Below are 22,306 nucleotides of genomic sequence, written 5' to 3'. Positions count from 1 at the left end.
ATATAGAATAGATTTTAAGGGTTTGTGTTAGGTTTCAGAATAAACACAGAAATTTCATCATTTATGACCACCAACACATCAAGCAGCAAATATTTCAGCAAAAAGAACTTCTGTTATCTGTACACTGGTGACATCCACCTGAAGAAAGTACATGGCCACAATTTCAGGGGTGCTCAAGAATACCAGTATCTTTACTATCCTCAAATAGGTCAGCCAGCATCTCCATTTTCAGACAAAAAGATAAAATATAATACAGGAAGTATGTTGCAAAGAACAGCATGGAGGTCACACCTCTTGAGTCCTAAGAGAGCGCACCGTCTGCTAGTGTTCTAAGCTACCCAGCTAGGGACAAACACAAGAAAGTTTAAAACCATCTACGAGTTAGAGACAAATTCACACACAAGGAAGTGAAATGGCTTTGACAGGATTCATCATTTACCTGGTTTAGCCTCAGGTTATACAAATGTTGCTGATGCCTACAGGTTAGTTTCCCCTTTTGCTTCAGCCTTTACCAGCTCCCACTGGCTTTAAGGCTGGAGATTCCACTTAACTAACTTATATTTCAAATAAATTATTAAAGCACGTGCCAAAAAGCATTACATTTTGTGTACTGGGTTAACAATGAAGGAAGTATTGCACGCAAGGGCAGATGCCTGTTTATAGCACCAGATTCAACTCATTAAATATTATGCACTTACTTGCATGGGAGTTTCATACTCTTTCTGTGATGGATTCAATCTGTTCCCTAAATCCCTTCGCTCTGCTTTCAAATGCAAGCAGCCACTGCTCCATTACACATCCACAAAACATGCAGCTACAAAGGGAGCTGAGTCAGACAAAGGGGACATAATGGGCCAAATGCTGACATTAATGGGAGCTGCACAGAGCTTTGGCACATAGTTCAGACACATACAACACACACAGCAAAGGTCAGGAAAGTTTTTAAAATCTTTGAGGAGAATAGGAAGATGCATAACCATGTTCTAAGGAGCTACTTTTATAGAACATTTAATGTGCTATTCAATAATTTAAATGTGTGGAAGGGAACACTAGTTGACATAGCAACTGTCACATCACATTACTTGAGCAACCTTATCTATATGGATGCCTTCCTTGAAGGAAAAACATTTCTGCAGATTTCACACAAACATATGTACTTCGCTTTTTGTTACAATTTTTCAAGTCAACATCTGGTCCGCAGTTAAATTCATCCATGCTTCCCCATATTCCCCTTTTCATTTTATAATCAACTTTGAGGAACACTACTTCAAATGCAAACATGTTTTGTGAGACCACATGTTCTTTCACTCTCCTTTCCCAGCCTTGTTGTTCTTTCCGAGACATTCAGTTATGTTCACCTGATCATAAGAGATCAAGTTATTGCCGCCAGTAAGTTAAAATCATCACCTGAGCCCTGTGAATCACAATGTACATGATTACAATGATCTTGAAATTGCAAGACTTGATGGGCTTGATCTTGCAATTGCAAAACTAGGTGAAATGGATTAAGTCCAATACATTTCAGTTCACAATTAGTGGAGCATATATATGCTTGGATGGGTGGCTTGCCCTGTAAGCACTAGCTTGCTAAACCTCAGTACTTTCACCACTTGCAGTCAGACAGATACGTTCAGAGTGTTGCAAGAAGCTGAGAGCCTGTGAAGCACACAATTCCATACCACTACGGATATTTGGAATACAGTACTGAAAAACTCTTGAGTTGAATTATGCACTAAGCATAATGCAATTGTGATTATGAAATCTCTCCTTTTGCTAGGCAAACATGGATCCCTTCCCAACCCAGGTCTGGATTATATTTTTTACTTTCTAGGCTATGCTGGCCAAACGTTCCCGCACTGGTGTGCAACTATTTGAATGAAATGTGCACATCAGGACTCTACACACAGAGTAAAGCAGAAAAATTAAAGCAACATCCAGCTTGGTACTTCCTTCATCTGAATTGCTGAAATGCATCCCTCGGTCACAATCTAAATTAAAGGCAATGCTATAAATGAGAGCTGTAATTTGAGTTTGTTGAATAAATATAGAATGTACCAGTTCTTTACCTTAGATAAAGTCATCTTCACCTTAATTTTGGCAGTATTTCAGATTGATGGCATGCTTACAGAGGTAAATTACCCCAACAAGTAGTTCCATGCAACCAAGCCTAGGTCAGCTCTGATACTGGAGCAAGCTCAGAGATCCTATATTAAACTGTGTTCTGCAACGTTGAATAGCTGTGTCCCCCAGTTCTCTATCTTTAAAAGGGAATAAGAGCATTTCTCTCTCTCTCTCCTAAGAGCCTTATTGAAATAAATACATTAAAGCTTGGGAGGCATGCAGATGCTGCAGTAATGGCAGCCGTTCAAGTATCTAAGATAGATATCTTTCCTGCAACCAATTACATTTTCTTCTACAATTCGAGTTTTACCCAGTGATTTGTTGCAAATGTCTTGTGATAAATGTTCCATGGCGTCTAACAGTTATTGTAAATTATTATATACAGCATACAGAAAATGCCACAATAGGGTATGTTTATTTAGTGTTATAAAGATGTTAATCACCCATGTTATGCTCTGTAAGCCCTTACAACAGAATTTACATTCTCATAAAAATATCTGTACAGATATACTAACAGAACAGAACACTCAGCCCATCAAAAATAAATTAAAAATGCTCCCAACCAAGACCAAGTTCTATCAAAAAGCTACCATATCCATTTTCTCTTTCAAGAGAATGCAGGTCATTTCAGACCCCAAGCTACGCATCACTTCTGGACAACCCATCTGATCAAGATGATCAGATATAAATCCCAGTGTTGGAATCAACCCCCCTTTAACCTAGATGTCCAAGAATTAAATGGCATCAAACTTTAAAGCTCTTCATAGGTAAACTTGTAGCTAGGCTACTAAATTCAGTATTTTTTCCAGTCTAAATCGTTAGAATTTCAAACAAATTATTAGATTGACAATATATTCCTTGGGAACTGTGGGAAAATAAGTATATTACAGTGGATATTATTACATAAGTATTATATACATCATTTCACCTATGCAATACTTAACCATTATAGATGTTAATGCAAATGAAGCTGAAAGAGGAAATTCTATCATATAGGAACATAAGACTTACAAGGTATACAGCTTTCTCACTGAGATTAAGGTACTGCCCAGGTGTGTGGTTAACCCCAGCAATTGTCAGGGCTTAGTACAGAGTTCATTTTAGGGGGTGAGGGATGTTGGGGAGCCACCAGGAGCAAAGGTGGAGATGTTGGAGTGAAGCTGAAGGAACTGGTGGTTCCAGGAGCTGGAGAAGACAACTAAATTGAAATGGCTTTAGCTAGGGGTTTGGCAGTCGCCAGTCTGTAGAACCACTGGAGCAGAGGAAGGTTGTGGCTGTCGGGAGCAATGTGATGTGGTCTCAGAGCATCACGTGAGCTGTGGCAGAACCAAGCAATGAGGATTCTAACGCTTGTTGCTGATTCACTGTCCACACCAGGACCTGAGAAGTACAGAACTAAACATGCCCTACACAGTTATTAGCTGCATCTTCTACTCTGTTTCCAATTGCTCCCAGTAAAGCACCTCTACCCTAGCATATCCGGGGACACCCTTGGCTGCCTTCCCCCACTGGACTTCGGAAATGTCCAAATGACTTGCAAGAGGAAAAATCAGTGGGCCGTGTTTGCATTAGCAAGACTAACACTAACAAAACTGAATTCAGAGAGTAAAACATTTGGTGCAGAAAACCTGAAATTCACAAATTCTAGCCTGGTGCTGAAAACTAAAAGCCCATTAGAGGTTGGGGCACATCAGTATGCTTCTGGAGTGCATCCCCTAACTCCATTTCTGCCAAAAGTAATCCAGTTCATGCACTCTGAGACTGCTCCTTGATATGAACTGAAGCACAGTACGTAGGGACAACCAGGAAATTTCCTTCTAAGAGCACTCCTGGTGTGAAGTAAAACTAAAATACAGACACACCGGACAGCACATGAGAAAGAGAAGAGATCACAAGATTACAGCAAGATTATTTGCCTCTCCCATCTGGATGAAACTCGAGTACACAAGAAAAGTGTAAGCTCAAGGGAAGGGAAAAAAAAAAATCACACAGCCTGGTTAGTGTTTTAACTTTCTGCCCGTATCCTTAAATAACAATGACTGAGTTAATAAATATTGCTTTTCTCTGAAAGAATTGGTTTTGAAACAATTTGATCTGTTCACTGGTCAGAACAAAAGGTCATACAGGTAAGCAAATCCAGATGGACTTGACACATTAACATGGTCCACTGCCTTAAGAGTCCGTTCCAAATCCGTTAAACTGTGGGAAAAATATTTGGACAAAATACTTCAAATGTATATACCTATATGTATAGGCATGCACACACATATACACACATCCCAGCAGACTTCAGAGAACTAATGAAAATTTATTCAAACTCATCAAAAGAAAAAAATCACGTCAGTCAAATTTGATGTGTGTAAGAAGGCTGGCCACCTGTTTATAGCATATAAAATCCAGAAACAAAGAACTTCCAGTAAAGTCCTGTAAATCACACTTTTAAAAAGAAGTATTAAAAGCCAGATGAGGTAGGCCTTACTTAAATAACTAGACTTACGATCTCTGTGAGACTGTTTCTGCGACTATGGGCTGGTGACTCAAGCTAAAGTTTTGCAAGGGGGTCACAGTAGTCAGTCAGTTTGTTGTTTATAGTATACTAAGGTGTTTATTCTGCTAGGTTTAAGCTTTTAATGTAGATAGCTATCATATAATTTAGGCTCCAATGTGGACTTGTTTGACATGTTCCTGTGGGAAATAATTTTTTCCTTGTGTACATGCATCTCATTAATACTTGTTCCTAATACTACTAGATCATTTAACTGAAGACTTGTGCTAAATGCACTGCTTTCAACTGCATTTATTTAATAATTCTTTATTTTTGCATGGTAGTTGTTACAGATCCTCATTCCTCTTGTGCAGCCTAAACTAACTTAATGCTGTTTTCAACTACATTCCTTTGAGTATGAGCAGTAGGTATGCACAACTGCACTCACAGAGCAAGTTTGGCTGCCAGTGTAGACACTTCTCTCTTTTATCACACCAGTGCCTATCTCTCTTCAGAAAAATGTTAATGGAATATATAAATTCATGTCAGGAAAGTAATTCTATATCAATAGTTTTAGAGGGACCAGCAAGTCTTTGACTACACTTGTAACTTGGAAAGGTCTCCTACCTTCAACTATGTGAATCACAAGCCATTAGCAAACGTCCAGTGGAACTCATATGTAAAAGGAGCTGGAAAACTTTGCAGAATTCACTTCTAACCACCGATTATTTTAATCTGTTTTTTGTTCTTACGAAGAAATTTCCTGGTTACGGGGTTTGGACTGAACAATGAACACTTAGTTATACTAATAGTACCTGTTCTAAGAGTGTAAGAATGTTACCTGCCACACTTCAGAACTGAACCATAGAGTGTTAAACTTCTTTGCCTTGCCATTGTTTTATTATTAAGAATACTGGCTATTAAAGCCCTTCAGGCATAATTTATAGCTTATCCTTTTAAAAAAAAAGAAAAAAAAAAAGTATGTTTTTAATGACAGATGTCATTACTTTGCTGCCACATTTGGAAACTGAAAGTTTAAGAGGTTTCATGTGTTCTGTATTCCCTAAGTGACACAGCCAGTCAATGCACAGGCTCATGTCTTTGTTGTAGATGTTCCAGAAATTCTATAGCCTGTTGCTTCACAACAGCTCCAACATTCCTCATTTAATCTAGGTGGGTTACAACCTGGGCTTTTCGTATTACGCAACTTGGAGTCAAGTTTCCCATTAATGACAGTGGTATCAAGAGCTGTTACTTATTTTACATTTGCATTTTTTCACATTCCATAATCAAAGACACTTGCCTAAGAGAGTAAGTAGTAAGAAATCAGGCTGTGTCTGAAGATACTGTGATCCTGATAGGAGGAAGATAAAACTTAGATACAATTATTGATCAAATCTTAACTACCTGTTGATATTCTAAGCAGTGACTCATGAAACAGAAACACCAGTAAGCACATGCTGACTTCTGCTGCCTGTAACACAATTGTAGTGTATCCCTGTCAAGCTGACACATAGCTGTAATGGGAAAACACCAGCATTACTAGCGGGAAGCAAGGGAGCTGGTAGAGTTTAAAGAATATCTTTACTTTAAGACTAAAATGGTTTTAACTCAATTCCTGAGCATGGTCTCACTCCAAATCTACCCTTCACACACCAGTACTGGAAATAGAAGGCATTTAAATCTAGGACAGAAGAGGATATCCTAAAGTTAAAATAACATGAGTAAGAATCAGTAAGACCTAATACAATTTCACATATATATTTGCTCTTGTTTAAGGATTCCAGAATTCTATCCAAACTATAATGCATTAAATTTCACATCATCCTGAATTAGAAAAATACTACCCCATTGAACAAACTCAGAAAGAATAACAGATTTACCCAGGGTGATTTTTCAGCAACCAGCACAGCTATGCATAGAATTTAAAAGCCCTGATTGTCAATCCTCTCTTCTCATCAGTAGCCCACCAACACAAATCCCTGACAGGTAAACTGAATCCACTTCATATTCAAAACAACCCCAAAATATTTAAATATATGAACAAGCAGACCATCTTAAAAGTGAAGAAAGTACAACTACTCAAATTTCAAAATATTTTGACCAATTCTAACCTGTCTTTTTATCCTTTGGATGAGTTAACAGCAGCATTTTGCAAGTAGGATTATTTCGGTAGAGAGGGACAAAACACACACAGGAATCTTCAAGTTTAACCTAAAAAACAAACAAGCCTTGTAGCTGTTTGTACTGCAAAGCTGGCAAGATGTTTTACTAACATGCATGGTACAAGCTTAGCACAACACCCTCTCAACCCTGAACTTCAAGGCTCTGAAACATACATAATATTCTAATATTATCAGTAAGTAATATTAATTTAAAAGAAATCAAGCTACCAAAGTTAGTGAAGACCTTAGTGCTGACTTACTATTAGTACATAACCTGGCTTTGAACACTGTTACATCCAGACAAATGGTGTTATGAAAGACCCGACACAGCAAATAAAAAAAAAATACAACAGCAAATAAAAACAAATATAACTTGCAATTCTTGCAGCACCGTCCAGCTGAGTACTTGTTGTGTTTTGCAAACAATGAATTAAGCCTCAGGGTACAGGGAGTATCAAAGCATTAGGGCAGTGACTGGGCAGTTTATCTGTGAGGCACAGGGAGGGTAGATAATTGGCACAAGGTGGTTATGTTGAAGGCAAAGCTAAAATCAAAATGCAGCTCTCTAGCTCTCAGTCTTAGACTAAACTTCTAAATGATGTGACACATAAACACAAAATTACTGTGCTCAAACAGCTCTATATGCATAGAGATGACGATTTCCATATGAATATTGCAAATGCTCTCATGTAAGTTTAGGTACAGGCAAAGAGCGTGCATAATTTAGCACAGTATGTACTGTACTTTCAAAAATCTGGTCCATTGTGTATGTGTGGGTGTGCCTCTCTCTCTAATTGCACCCATTTGTCAGTTTGCTATGAAACTCACATCAGTCATGTGATACATTTAATAGTTCTTGGTGCATGGAAGGAGTAGTATGAATATGGATTATTCAAGATAACAACTTTAAGCTGAAACCAGTGTTCACTAGTTTATGAGTTCCAGAATCCCGGGATCATCTATGCAAACACTGGACTCCAGGAAAAAAACTGAAAACTGCCTGAAATCTGTATTCATGAGCTTCCTGAAATCTCAGTATGTTCTGGGGATTCAGTCGCTCTTTGAATGCTTCAAATGTAAGAGCACTGATGTCATTATGGCACCTAGGAGCATTACTATAATGAAAAGGCCAGTACTATTTCCAATACTGCTATGAGTGTTATTTTGTTTTATAAGGCAATGTGCACTTTCACAGGTGCTAACAACATCAGCATGAGCCAAGCATAGCTTTCTGTGTATGAACGCAGCCAAGGCGCTTTCATCCTGACTTGCAATATCCTTGCTATTTGTGTACTGAATGCTCGACCAAAGACCATGCCATACCAAAAAGAAGTTCTGTGACCACAGCAAGTGGGCTGACAGCAACTTAACACTTGCTAAATAATTCTTCATGGTTGCTGGTCCTGCCACTTGAAACCTGCTTTAATTTGGATCCATAGGGAAAAAAAAAAAAAAGCCTGGTAACTGCAGCCATTATTCAGACACCAAAACCCTCATCCTTTGTGTTGTAGGTATATAATAGAGATTGTTAGCTGAGATTTTCACTGTGGATGGAAGCTTTACTTTATTACATTTAATTTATTTTTAATTACAAAATATCAACATTCTTTGAACTATTTATTATAGAGTAAAAGGAAAAAACCATGCAGCAAAAACATTACCATTACTTATGCCCTTGACTAGCTGACTGCAGATTAGATTAGACCTGAATTAAATGAATGCAAAGAGAAATGTGTTGCTATGAGACTTAAATCAGTCATGTGATATATTGAAGGTCTGATGACAAGCCACAAAATCAAGACAGTTCTGAATCAAAAGCCAGAAGCCCACCTTTAACTGATCTCACTATGTCTAGCTATTTCAGGAATGCACACAGCACTGCTTGTGATTTTAACTTACCCTCCCTTCTAATGGAATAGCAAATGAGTCTCTGAAAGTATAACCAGCCATGAACGACTGAGGTAAGGACGGAGAAGCCCTAAACTGGAGGATCTCTGCATTTTCAGGTTTGTTTGTATTTAACCCTACATGGCCCACTAGAGGGCATTAAAAGAGTATTTAAAGCTAGTTACATTCATGGCTCAAAGATGAAGCTACCCACCTGAACCAGCATTTTTCTGGAAACTACTGCATATTATTTTCCTAAATTATAGAAAAGCCACCGTAGTCCAAACATTTATTTCAACTAATCCACTTACTGGTTTGATGGTACAGTAACAGTTAGCCCAGCACACCTTTTATGATCTAGAAAACGCGCAGAATGAAAGGTTTCATAGGTTGACTGAAGTCAGAATTTTTAATAGTCCTGCTCAGTCATCTCCAATGTATTGCCCCAGGCGGCTCAGGAATAGACCCTAAAGCTTTGGTACCTACAGTATTTATGCCATCTGTCAATCACATCTGATCAGAGTTCCTTTGGGAGAACCCATATTCAAAATTATCAATATAAGTATTGGAAAGAATGGAAACAAAAGATAGACTATATCACCAAACCTGTGTAAACTGCACAGTAGAGACAGAATACAGAGCTGTGCCAAGGAATAAATGTCTATCAAATTCACTTTTGATTCAGTCTTATAAGGAGGCTGGTCAAGGTGCAAAGTTCAGCTACGTATGCCAAACCCTCATCCACACTCAGAGGGTTTTAGACTTGCAGTTTAAGCTTATCTCTCATTTGCAGCATGCAAACTATTTAAAATAATGCAGAATTTGCTGATTTTAAGATATTTTTAATCTGGCCACACCACTTTACCCTTATTCACAGACAGGCTATGAGCACAACCAACAAACTAGTTTGTAAGTATCTAACTTGCAGTATGAAAATCATCAACCTACTACCTCCTCTCCTCCAGGGATCGAAAAAACATCAGCAGCAGACGATGATTTCGTCAAGAGTTTTTCATAGTATGTTTCAGCATCTCCTTGCAGAACCTCTGGATCTCCTGCTAATGTATCAACCAAGCAAAGGCAACCTGTAGTACAAATAAAACACAAGATATTTTTACTTTTTAAATTAACTAAGAAACATGAGTTTTAAAACCTCAGTTTCCCCAGCAGCTGCTTGGCGTAGCTGGACCCTTATTGTACCCATTAGAGCCTTCTGTATAATCCTAGTCTAAAATAGTAAGGCTGGTGAAAACCTATCTATATGTTATTTGCCTCTTGACATGCAGTTTTACAAAGTAGAACCATGACAGCACCAAATCACATTTGTCTCCCTTGATTCAACAAGTACAGTCTCGAATTTCTCTAGGTATAAGTACATTGCTTCAAAGCTGGAAGAGAAAAAAATCTTCAAAACAAAGCCTGAGTTTTAGTACTGTCCAAAAATATAACAGGAAAAGAATTCCAAAGCTTCCACTCTTTTCTAGAAGACTGCCCCTTTATGGGTCAGTTAATGATCTGTTGTATATCATTAGTTTTGTCTTTCTCTTTTGTGAGTAAATTCAATTGGGCACTTTAACAACAATGAAATAACGTCAAAAAATATTAAAATACTTACCTACATAAGAGTTCCCAAAATAGTAACTATCATCTTTTATGCAACATAACTTTCAATCCATGTGACTCAATGATGAAAGGTATTCACACAAAGTATTTGTTAATTGCATGCAAACAAAAATGACATACACCTGATGCCCATTACCTAAATGCAAAATCCAACTCGGTGCTCGTGAGGAATCAAGCAACCCCTTTCTGATACAACAAACCAGACTGATTGGTAGCTCACACCAGCTCAGAAGAAATGGGTTAGCAGTCCAAATAGTATTTTGCCAGTCTTCTGTCATAGGAAGGAAGTAGTTTCTAATTTGAGGGGCTTTCAATCAACAAGTTACACATGCAACTCTTGTAAGCCCCGAGCTGAGGACAAAATCTTCTACCACACTGCTATAGTTGGAATCTTAGTTCTGAATCCTCCATTTTTAATCATGGCTTGCTCTCACACGGCAGCTTCTGTGACCCAAGTTTAATGTGAAATAACTGCACTGATACTAAGTGCAAAGCAAACGCCTGAGAAAATGAACAGTCTTTCGAGGGCCATTGCAAGAACTGTCTATATTAAGATTCAGAAACTATGAATCATAAAAGTACCATATTGAAAATGATACCTTTCCATGTAAAAGTAGGAGCGTGGGATTTGCAGTACCAGGTCAAACGATTCACTCACGGTCCCACCACCCTCCCTCTGGCAGTGATCAGTATCTGATTCCTCAGCAAAAGGGTAAGAAACTACAACTGATAATTCACCACCACCCAGCACTGTTTAAAATGCTTTAAACACTATTTTCCTGCCCTTTGCAGGCAATCAGCTTACATCCTGAGCCTTGACAGCAGAGCTATGTAGTCAGAATGCTGAACAGAAGCTACTCTGTAAATGGTTTTCATAGTATGTTTGTATGTGACAAAATGGGAGAGAAAACAGCATTGCAACACTGGCAAGTTGAGTCACATTATAAAATCCCAGCCAGTACTTAGCAGTGCCAGTTTTCTTCTGCAGCGGCCTTCCCCAGTGTACTGCGTAACACCATCAAGCAAAGAAGCCATACAAGGGAAAGAAATTAGAGATTATTATTAAAAACTTCAGTAATTTACTGAAGCAAATTTACTAGTAAATTAATTCTTTGCAAACGAACAGCATGTAAGACTTAAGTTTTGCACAAAGAAAAACATTGGCCGTGCTACTAGATACAACTCATGAGATGCTGCTTACAAGGTTACATCCTGCCACTGTTAAGCCAAAGCAATTTAATAAGCACAATCATGTTTTCTCCCCACTGACCCAAACAACTAGTACCTTCAAAGTTACACTAACTTTCTGGTATGTAACATGCTTGTATTCTAAGGTAACAGTGGCCATTTTAAGGATGAAATAATGTCACAGATTAAATAACGAGGCATTAGAGAAAACTTCTGATCAACTTCCCATTAATACAGCTTTCCACAGAAGTAATTCTTGTCTCTAAAAAATGCTTTTAGACTTCCAGTTAACTTGTCTTTCCTGTGTAATACTCTGAAAACGCCCATGCGAGTTAGGAGCACATATTCCAATAAAGGGGAAATCCAAAAATTTTTCATGAAGAAAACAAATCTGTCTCGGCTTCTATATATAAAGGGCAGGGAGGGGGAGAGAGTAAGAGTGAGGTTCCTTTGGGGACAGTACAGAGCAGAAGTCTAACTCTAGGTACCCTGGAGTGTCCTCAAGAAGTCATTTGTGCTAAGGCTGGCTGTTGTGAACATCCCCCCAAAACTTGCACACACATGCATGTACCACTACTAGTGTTCAGCTGCCATAGGCAGGGGAAAAATCACTGGCTGATTTTTTTGTTACATTAATTAATGTGTTTCCCAGTTTTCCCCAGTACAAAGAAATTATAGTTGCCCTCCTGTATGTGTCCCTTTTATGCCTTTTTGTATACAGAAACAAAAAAAACACACCACCCTCAACAAAAGCTAACCATAACTATTGTTATTAGGCATTTGACTATAACAATAATTATTGCTGGCTAACAGGATGTTATAAAGGTTCCAAAGTCAAATGCAAAATAATTTGTTAACTTCACTTGAAAAGAAAAGCAGCACTATTCTCCTGTCAGTGCTTCAGTCTGAGGCCCCTATCAGCTTCTTGGGATACCAAAATTGCAAAGTTCCAAGGACAGCCTTTTAACCTAATTTGAATTACAGGATTTCATTCGAATTTGATCGTACCTAGCGGCAACAAAAGAGCACATTGTGGCAGCTGATCTGCTAGGCCCCCAGCGAGCACTCCTTTCAAACAGGCGATGTGCACAAAGGGTTACCGGAGGGAGGGAGCGAGCGAGGAAGGGGGGGGAGTGAAGGGGGGCAGGAGGGGTGAGTCATAAAAAGGGGGCCTCTTGCTGCAGCCACAGAGGAGGGACCATAAACCATAAGGAGAGTAAATTTAGAACGGGGGCCTACTGCATTAGAGGGATTCCTGACATTCGCGCTGAAGTGGCTGCCATCTTAAATAGCCAAAGCTGGTAAACAAGGTCAAGACATCATCTAGGCGGATTCCACGGCAGCAGTGACAACGAAGGGTTTACAGACAGGTACCAGACTTTGTCTTTTACAGGGCACCAGCATTCAGGGCAAAGGAGGAGGAAGTGTATGCAATTCCACTGAAAAAAACTTATCTGGAGATAAATAAATGAGAAATCTGAACGGGCATATTTCCATTTCAAGCATACAGAATAGATTTAAGAGTAAAAACTAAAACGGCTTCTGCTTCTCCTCCCTTTTGTTTCCGTGAAGCAGTCTGGGCCACATTCTCAAGTGAGAATGTGTAAGTGCATCTCCTCTCACTCTAGTGATCTGTCATCAGTTTGCACTGAGAATCTGATTTTTAAAGTGAAAAGCTACAGATAAAACCAGCTATAGAAACAAGCAGGCACTGCCCATACAACTCAGTCATCTTTATGAGATACTACCTTCCAGCAACTATAGGTACCTAAGCCTAAAACATCATGCGACTTTGCCAATAAGGCATAAACCAAGGTCCCTGTTTCAGTCCTGATCCCTAAACTCAGCTTTTTCTAAACCCACTCCTATACCACCTCTGATTTTCTCCAGAATAGAGAACTGAATTTTATGGTGGTTTCATGAAGTGGATAAATATCCTTTTTGAGAGATGAAAGTCAGACAAAGTTCACTTCACTTATGATCCAAAAAGATCAATATGTGGGAATCCAGACAGATCTGATTAACATCCTTATGTTCTACATCAGGCAGATAAATAAAAAATGCAATCACAAAACAGAAGACAATATTCTACTTTGAACTAGAAATTAATATTTGTACGTTAAGAGACAGACCCCATCATTACAGATTCAGCAAGAATTTCCTTCTACCAGTTAAAGCAAGCAGGAAATATTTTTCCATGGGCAAAAGAATTTATTCTCAATACAACAAAAACCACATGGTGCGCACACTTGTATGTGAAATTCCGCAAGTGAAACTACAGACTGCTGTAATGCCTGAAGGTAAATGACATGCTTCAATCTAATCAGATATTCTGACAATTCTTTTTGATGATCCTTCTATATCCTCTGCAGCTAAACCCTGTGCCATAATAGAGATAATTTAACTAGAACATATATAACCACAGACTTATCTCATTAATATAATGCTACAGCAATTCAAATCACTATTATATTCCTCAAGCTCTCTTGCACTAGACTAGTCATTTTAGTACCTATGTATTAGTTTTACTATTTTGCCATTCCCTAACAAATGAGTTACAACTCAGGACAATCAACTCTGTCTCTTTGTAATGTGTTTTATACTCATTTAAGTTTCAAATTAGTATGCATTGCCAATACATGTAAGTCCTTTTTGATCATGAACCCAGTACACAATCTATTAAACAAGAGATATTTGCTTTCATTGTTAAGAATTTTCTATTCCTGCATTCATATGTACCTTATTAATACTGTTTCCTTAAGCCAACAAGTTGGTGATGCAGATATTTCAGACTAGACACACCACTGGGCTGATTAAGATGCATTAAGGTATTGCTGGTACTCCCAGGAAAGACTTACTTGTTGAAAAGCCTATTTCAGAAATTTGTACAGGCATTTAGGATGCAGCCAGATTGTAAAGCAAAATACATCAACCTCACTGTAGATGAAGCATGAAAAGTGTTATGTCTGAAGTGAATTAATCATTTATCCTACAACTACTTTTCCATGTTCTACAAACACAGAGAATGATACTACATGCACCCATTAAGAACTGGATGTTTACAGAAGAGCCATCAGGATTTCTATCTGGACTGTGCATCTTTGTACATTTGTGCAAACTTGTGCATACTACATGTAAACATATGAAAAATACTTAAATGGGATTTCTAGTGGTGCAGAAACAAGATAGATAAAAAGAACCTAACATTTCTAACCTCCAGGTGTCATTAATTTTTATTCAGTTTTGCCATTTCTAATGCTTGCAATAGCCGTACTCATTTTATTTATTGGCTTTATTTTCATGCCAATATATTTCACAATTAAAAAAACCCCCAAACCTTCAGCAGATTCTCAGTGTTTCTGACAGCACTGTGAGTTTTTTCTGTCCAAGAAATATTTTCCCTTTTTTTTTCACTCAGAAAACACTTTGCAAAATGAGACAAACATGCGTGCAGCAACACAAAAAGACTGTGCATGATGTCAATATTTAGGAGAGAATATTCTTGTAATTAAGTGAGGCAACTGAGACCAGAACGCCTAAGATTTATTCTTAACACAGGTGTGTTTTTGTGGCTCCCAACAAATCACTTCATTTTCTGTCTGGTTTCTTATCAGTTAAGTGTGTGCCTTATCTACCACTTCAAAAGGGTGTGACATTTTCCTTATCAGTGCTTCTGAAGTCACAACATAAAAAGACAAACAAGTCATATAACATAAATTGTTCTCTGTTCTCCTGCAGACTGTCACTGCCACACTATGGCAGCACAACCATGACAGCGTCTAGGATCTAAAGATAACTTTTTTTGCCCTTCTAAATTGTGCGCATGTAACAAAAGTACTATCCATTACCCTCTCAGAAGAGTGGGAGTCCTGTGTTAAACAGCAGTGCTTAACATCAACTCTTCTCCGTTCCCTCCAATAAACTTGAACGGCTCTATGCATGTGGTTATCATTAGACAACCATATTTGTTTAACCTTTCAAAGGAAGGAAGAGGTCTTTGGCACATTCCCGGGAGTACATGCAGAACCTGACTCTCATATCCTGAATTTAATTGAGCAAGTGCATGTCAAAAACCCAAGTTCTAGTGTAAGTGAAACTTCAGTATCATAACGACGTGTGGTGGCAATGAAGCTAGTGGGCAAACGCCATGGTGCGGTATCTGTTCAACACGGCAAGGCAGCTCTTAACCACATGCTGTACGTCATTAATGAAAACAACGTTCTTCCCCGCTGCATTGCTTTCCATCATTACTAACAGAGCAATCGCCCTTGGAATATAAAGGCTGAAAAAAATGCATTGGTGTTAACAGGTTTCTGTGTTTCGATCCAAAAATGCCATTTGTATATTACTATTCTATCACAATTCAAATGGCAAGAAGGGCTTCAGAAGACAAACTAAATACAAGTTTCTGTCTGTAAATAATTTTCTGCTGTGAAATCAAGAGATGAAGGCAGAAGGTAAATAAATAATCCTAATCCCATTGCCAATTAAGAAACCAAAGGGCTAAAATAGTTGAGTTCAGCTGTAGCTATGCACGTCATTACTGCAAATTCTGTGACTCAAAGGGCAGACCAAACGTTAGGCAGCCCAAGTGCAGAATACTATCATATAAGCCATCTCATTCCCACTAACACATTTTTACTACTGATTTCAGAAAAGGGAAGACAAAAGCTTTAAGTAGACACACCTATTTAGCAAAACGTAGATGAGCAGAGGCAGAGACCAGACAAGCCAAACTGAAAAATGCCAAGCACCTTTAATTTCCACTCACTTCGATGAGCTCTGAAGGCCCTCAGGACCTCGTATGACCAGGATAAGTCACACGTGTTAATTATTTTCCAAAACTTAAAGTAAGCTGCAACTTATGGAAAAAAAACTAGACAAGGGTATGAAATAATTGATTTAAGTACTTAGCTCTTTTTGGGAAAATATCTAGATGAAACCACATTACTTAAAATGATTTTTTTAAAAAAAGCAAGTGCATATTGAAGGGATGACATAATGGCATTAATCAACTCTAACCTGCAATACTGCTGCACTGAAAGTTCCAGAAAACAGGTTCCAACTATATCTGTTTTCCCTCAGATGGATTTTTAACAGTGTTACACTTAGAAAAATAAAGCCACGCCCAACTCATAGTACAGATAAATGAAAATACATCTGTGTAAGCAGGCTACCCCCGTCCTATTATACACAGAATGCACATCTGGACTGGCATGTTTTGCACAAAGCTCTAACCTAATGTAATTGAAAAAAGCTGCGGTATTATGGCCCAGAAACAGACTTCATAAATAAAAACTGTAGCATACTATTAAAGCATGGAAGTGCTACCAGCTGTAACTATGACATATCAGGAATCCATACTTCTGCACATTTAACTCTCTTTTTCACAGAGCTTAGATGTAAAAAAGAAGGCAGGAGTTTACAGATTAACTCAGAGAAGATGTCGTCTTGAAGAAAAGGAACATTCAGGATTGTAATGAATTAAAGCTTTAAAGTTCATGTTCACATCAGGTTTTCCTCAAGAAAATTCCATCAATTCAGCGGGATTGCTGCTAATACCTCCGAATCTGTGAATATCAGAATTCAGTTATTAATATGCACTGGTTTTCATACAACTGAGAAATGGGCAGAAATGTTCCTGGAAAAGTGTAACTTCAACTACTGAAGTCAGTGGTATGGATTTTCTTGCATATGTAAGAAAAAAATCTAAATGTGTCAACCTAATTATTTGTCTATCCCCTAAACAATGTAAAACATACAAGAAAAATATACAAGTTTTCCAGAATGACTGTGTCCTTATCAGGGGCTTCGTCCAGCACAGCTATGTCAGTGCTACATCTCACTTCACCAGACTCATAGCCCTAAATGACACTGAAATATATCACTGAAGTATTTTCGTTATTCAGAGAGGCTGATTTGAAAGGAAAATGACAGAAAAGATTCCGTGAACAGCAGTAGAGCTTTTATGAATCACAAGTTCAAATGTAGATAGTGGTAATTCAATCTTTTACAAAGATGCAAGATAGAAAGGAGGATACACTCATCAAAAGTCATCCTATAACTTAAGGGAAAAGAGGAAGACAATGTCTCCCATACTGCTAAACAAGGAATAATGAAATGGCAGGAAATGCTAAGTGAGTTTGGCAAATTGTCTAGCATGCCATGGGGAGAAGCCAGACAGACTGCCAGTTAGGACAGTTTCAGCAAATAGCCGTATTTTAAGACCAAGGAGCATTTAAAATTATTGCTGAAACACCCACTGTCACAACCTGGCACCAGGGCTACTATTTAAGTATCACATTAAATACATTTCCCTATTACCACCATCGTTCAAAGCAGGTGTGGGAAGCCTAAGGCTGCACTACATACAGCCCTTATTTTCATTTCATACAAACTATGGCAGCATGTGTGGCATACCAAAAGTACCTGAAAGCCCGGGTTTGCTATCAGAAAGGACAATGTTCCCCAAACAAATGATGTAGCAATGAAAATATGAGACAACTGGCCAGATCTTCAGGGATACCAGTTTCAGATAGCACATAATTTGAGTCGCAAATGCTTTACACATCTGACAAATCTACTGCTCCCACCAGCAGAGTGCATAAGTCTGCCTAAGAAAGCGCAGCAGCCTTTTCCAAATTACTTGCAAGGAGCAATTTGTACAGCCAGATTAATCTCAAAATAAAGCAATTAATTTGAGAAAAAAAAAGGAAAGAAACAAAAAAAAAAAATCCCTTCCCCCAGTAATTTTCACTTTGCTAAATTTATTATGCGGCTGCAAATTAATACGTCACCTACACTAGCAATCACAAGCCTCTCAGTCTGTCTCAGAACTTGCTTTAATAAACAGCTGCAAGTAGTGGAGGAAATATGTAAACATCTCTCTTGTTTCTCTATGCCATTGTGTCAGCTATTCTACATGTCTTTGAAGGTGCTCCAAAATCAGCGTGGCTCTGCTTTTCCCTTTTTCTCCTTTTGGGAGAAGGAAGAAGCAGAGAAGGAAGGACAGGCTGGCAACAGAGGGCTAACTCTGTGCTCGCTGTGCTCTTGACAGTAAAGCTGAGATTGTTTAAATTCAGTTTACACAGGCTCTTCTGTAAGGACAAAAGAAACCACTGCTAGTGGTTAAAAATGCAAAAGGTTTTGATTGTAATGGCTTGACAATCAGCCAAAGATATGACTAGGGGGGAAAAACACAGCAAGGCAGCTATGACCAGAATGGAAGAAACAAGGAAAAACACATGGCTTGACTTCAGAGCAGAAAATTGACTTAGGCTTTGCATAAACGACAGCATACCTCCAAGCTTGCCTGATCCACAGTCTGCCTGGAATGAGAACATGTAGTCTAAAAGCAGAGCCTATTAAAAGGCATAATGTTTCTAAACAGCATCTGTTACGTACTAATAAGCATTACTTAAAGGACACAGGCCTTAAATTGCTACCAAACGTGCACTTATCTGAAACTGCTGCAAGGCAATCATTACAAAAATGTCACATGACACCATGGGAATTTGAATAATATAAAATGTTTTTATTTAGTTTGGCTTGAAATCATTACGCGGAAAAAATATGGAGGCACTTTCTGAGATTTTGAAACTGTGCAACTTCACAGGAATGAAACACTAGCAAGAATTACATCAGCGGAGCCATTTGCCATCTGTTGTCAGTAATACTATAAAGACCAGCCACCAGATAGCAGTTTCAAAGGTTACAAACACAACACACTTAAGCATCCACAGACCTCTCAGTAACTGAGCAGGACACAGTTTACTTCAGATATGTGCGACCTGAGGGTCTGCCAATCATTTTGCAAAGACAACACGCCAGAACTGTGAATTGCCACACGAAGCATTTGGGAGTCTCTCAGTACGCAACCATTATACAATGTGGAAAATACATACTAGCCTGTTCTACGCAGGTTCTTATAAAGTACTCACAACTACAACGTCTGCACACCTCCCACTTGCAAATTTAAACAGGCTAGACTTTCTCTTGTGTCGTTTGTTTTCTCATACTTGCCCCCAAGGGAAGGAGCACATTCACTGCAATGCTACTATGGAAAGGGACTCAGGTTTGTTTGTTGGGTTTTGGACTGGATTTTTTCTTTGGGTGAAGCACTTAGGATTTTGTTTCCTGTTTTCTCTCTTTCTAGACCATAACTACATATTTATGTTAAAGAAAGCAAGGTTTCAGTAACTCGCCTTACCTGTGGCATGGAAAGCGAGGTTATGACAGCCCTTACCTCTTACAGACACACACTCCTCAGTCTGAGTAAAATTCTGCCTGTTCCATACATGAGATTTTAGTTATACTGAAGGAGTACGGTTGTTGATCTGTCTCGCCTTAGAGCTTTGAGTAGCTTTTCTAGATCTGGGGGCCACATTTATGCTACCCAAATTTTGTGGTTCCACCTTCCAGGATGCTGATCTCCTGCCTGTAAACTGATTAACATGGAACTCATGGAGGGCAGGGAGATTTCCATCTTCCTAGAGAGACAGATGGAAATTTAAGGCTTCATTAGTGCAACTGTTAAACTAGATGTACAGGTTTCTCATCCAATAACTAACTATTTCTCAGGCTCCAGAGTTGTATATACCTTGTTACTCACTAAATGTCCTTCCTAGCCTTCCTGTTAGATGGTTAACATATAAAAATCTGACTTTCAAAGTGTTCTAAAATCAAAAATAACTTGTGACGAGGCTGAATTTAAAACAAGAACCTCACATTCTAGGTCAACAGCTGGCCTGCTTCTCAATGGTAAGGTTTGCCTGGGACTTACAAAGGGGCTCAGAAACGCGGAAGCTTAAGCAATCTTGCTCTGTGAAAAACAGTTACAAGAACAGAACTCAAGACCTAGTTGTAGCATCTCAATTACAGCACGACATAAACTGAAAAGCACCATTTGCACAAGAAGAGCTAATGGCCGACTCCAATACGCTCTTTAAGCGTGCTGTATACTCAACCTATTGCCAATTGTTCTGTAACCGTTTTAAACATAGGTATATCCAATTAAATAACTAAGCCAAAACTCGGACAATACCTAAAACCAATGGAATCTGTTCCAAAAGAGGAAGGGGATGGAAGAAGAACTGTTCTAAACATTCAATTTGAGAGTAACGAAAAAGTCAGGGGAAAAATGTAGACATTAACTGAAGTGTGCCAACAGTACAATGTTTGCTTGGACATGAAAAACCAAGTCCCATTCATCTAAAGCTATTTTATTTAAAAACATCAGCAGAATTGAGAGTCTACCAAAAAAACCCCAATAGCATTATTACAATTGTTTGACTTTCATAAGTGGCTGATAGGAGGAAAAAAAAAGGGCAATCTGACTATAGCACATTTAGCCATGAGCAGCTAGAGGAACTAATGAACAACATCATTATTTTACTGAAGGGGATGAAGTAGGTGCTTTAGATAAATGGCAGCAACTTAAAATGCGTTTCAGAAGATAAATTCACTTTCTCTCCGTTTACCTGCTAGCGTGACAAATTAAGAAAGAAGAGTATAAAAACAGAGCAGGAGGGAAAGCAGTGCAAAAGCTAACTGAGGTGATGCAATGGGCCCTTGTCCAAACAAGTGCGTGAACAGAGATTCTTGGAAGTGCTCCTAGTCAAATATAAACCAGGAACACTACACACACCAGACTCCCTTGGAAATCCACGGTGAAGCATGTGCAGAAGATCCACCTGTCCTCAAATCAGCTCCCTTACCGAGCACTAGGAGCACTGCCATTTGGAAACTAAAATAATGTCTGTTCATTTCGAAGCGGTGTAAGCCCACCACGTACTGAATGGCTGAGTTCTCGCTATTGGCCTCTGCTGGGCAGAGCAGCTCTTTGCCTGCTGTCAGAAACACCAGTAAATTAAATTCTGCTGAAAGAAAACGACCGGCGAGTGGCTTTTTTCCCCCAAAAAATCATCATTAGAGACCACGTATCTTTTTTGCTCTACAGTCAGCTCATGATGAGCAAAGAAAGTTCTTACTGAATAATTTTTAAAGAAAGGGTAAGTTCTCTGCAGTATAGAAAGCCTTTTCTATCTCATCTCTGCACCAAAATAATCCAACTAATTATTCTTCTGTGGTCAAGAAGCAATGTGTTTATTGCTCCTTTTGTCCCTGTTAAACCATGCTGCTTTTGTTAAACCATGTTTTTGCTCAGTTTGGGTAAACATTTGCTGATGCTGCCTGAGATTTGGCCTTAAAAATATGTAAGTATTTTTACACAGTATTTCTTCTGCTCTTTAGTAGTTCTCAAGTCCTTGGCCATTAAAGCCCCAAACTCGTATTTTTACACAGCATTTCTTCTGCTCTTTAGTAGTTCTCAAGTACTTGGCCATTAAAGCCCCAAACTCGTATTTTTACACATTATTTCTTCTGCTCTTTAGTACTTCTCAAGTACTTGGCCACTTAAGCCCCAAACTCGTGCACCTCTGCTGGGAGACCTCTACACCCACACTGCAAAGAGGCGTTTGGAGATGAGCCTTTCACCAGCATCACCTGCCGAACCAAAGCTGCCCAGTTCATCTTTGATTCAGGACAGGTGTGGACTAGCCTAAAACCTGGAAAAAATTACCCGTACGCTTGGGTAAAGGGCAAAACCCCCTGTAGCAGCCTGCTCTGGCCCACGCTGCTTTGCGCAGGCGGGTCGGACTGCACCATCTCCCTCAGGCGATCCTGTGAAAGCAGGGCGCTGGGAGCACGGCAATGAAGAGCCGGGGCTCGCCCGGTCATGACCGCAGGCGACTGAGCAAAGTTCTCCTGCAAAGGCCCGAGTGTTTTGCGGCGTTCTGGCCGCTTCTGGGAAGCCTAGGCGCGGGGAGCCCGCCATTTC

At 39.0% G+C, this 22,306-nt stretch overlaps 1 protein-coding gene across 1 annotated transcript in view; it reads right to left on the bottom strand.

Moving 5' to 3' along the window:
• FAM169B (family with sequence similarity 169 member B) overlaps positions 1-22,303 on the bottom strand; it is a 38,425-nt gene extending 16,122 nt beyond the window's left edge. Inside the window, 5 exon segments of the mRNA XM_035890597.1 lie at positions 6,721-6,820; positions 9,610-9,743; positions 10,418-10,457; positions 10,459-10,485; positions 22,049-22,303. Of these exon segments, the coding sequence (XP_035746490.1) occupies positions 6,721-6,820; positions 9,610-9,743; positions 10,418-10,457; positions 10,459-10,485; positions 22,049-22,303 (556 nt within the window).
• Between the last annotated feature and the right edge of the window lie 3 nt (positions 22,304-22,306).

Source organism: Egretta garzetta, unplaced genomic scaffold (genome assembly GCF_000687185.1).
Source record: "Egretta garzetta isolate BGI_Z169 unplaced genomic scaffold, ASM68718v1 scaffold322, whole genome shotgun sequence".
Classification (NCBI taxonomy): Eukaryota; Metazoa; Chordata; class Aves; order Pelecaniformes; family Ardeidae; genus Egretta; species Egretta garzetta.
Note: the sequence above shows the minus strand (reverse complement) of the source record. Positions and strands in the feature narration are given on the sequence as shown.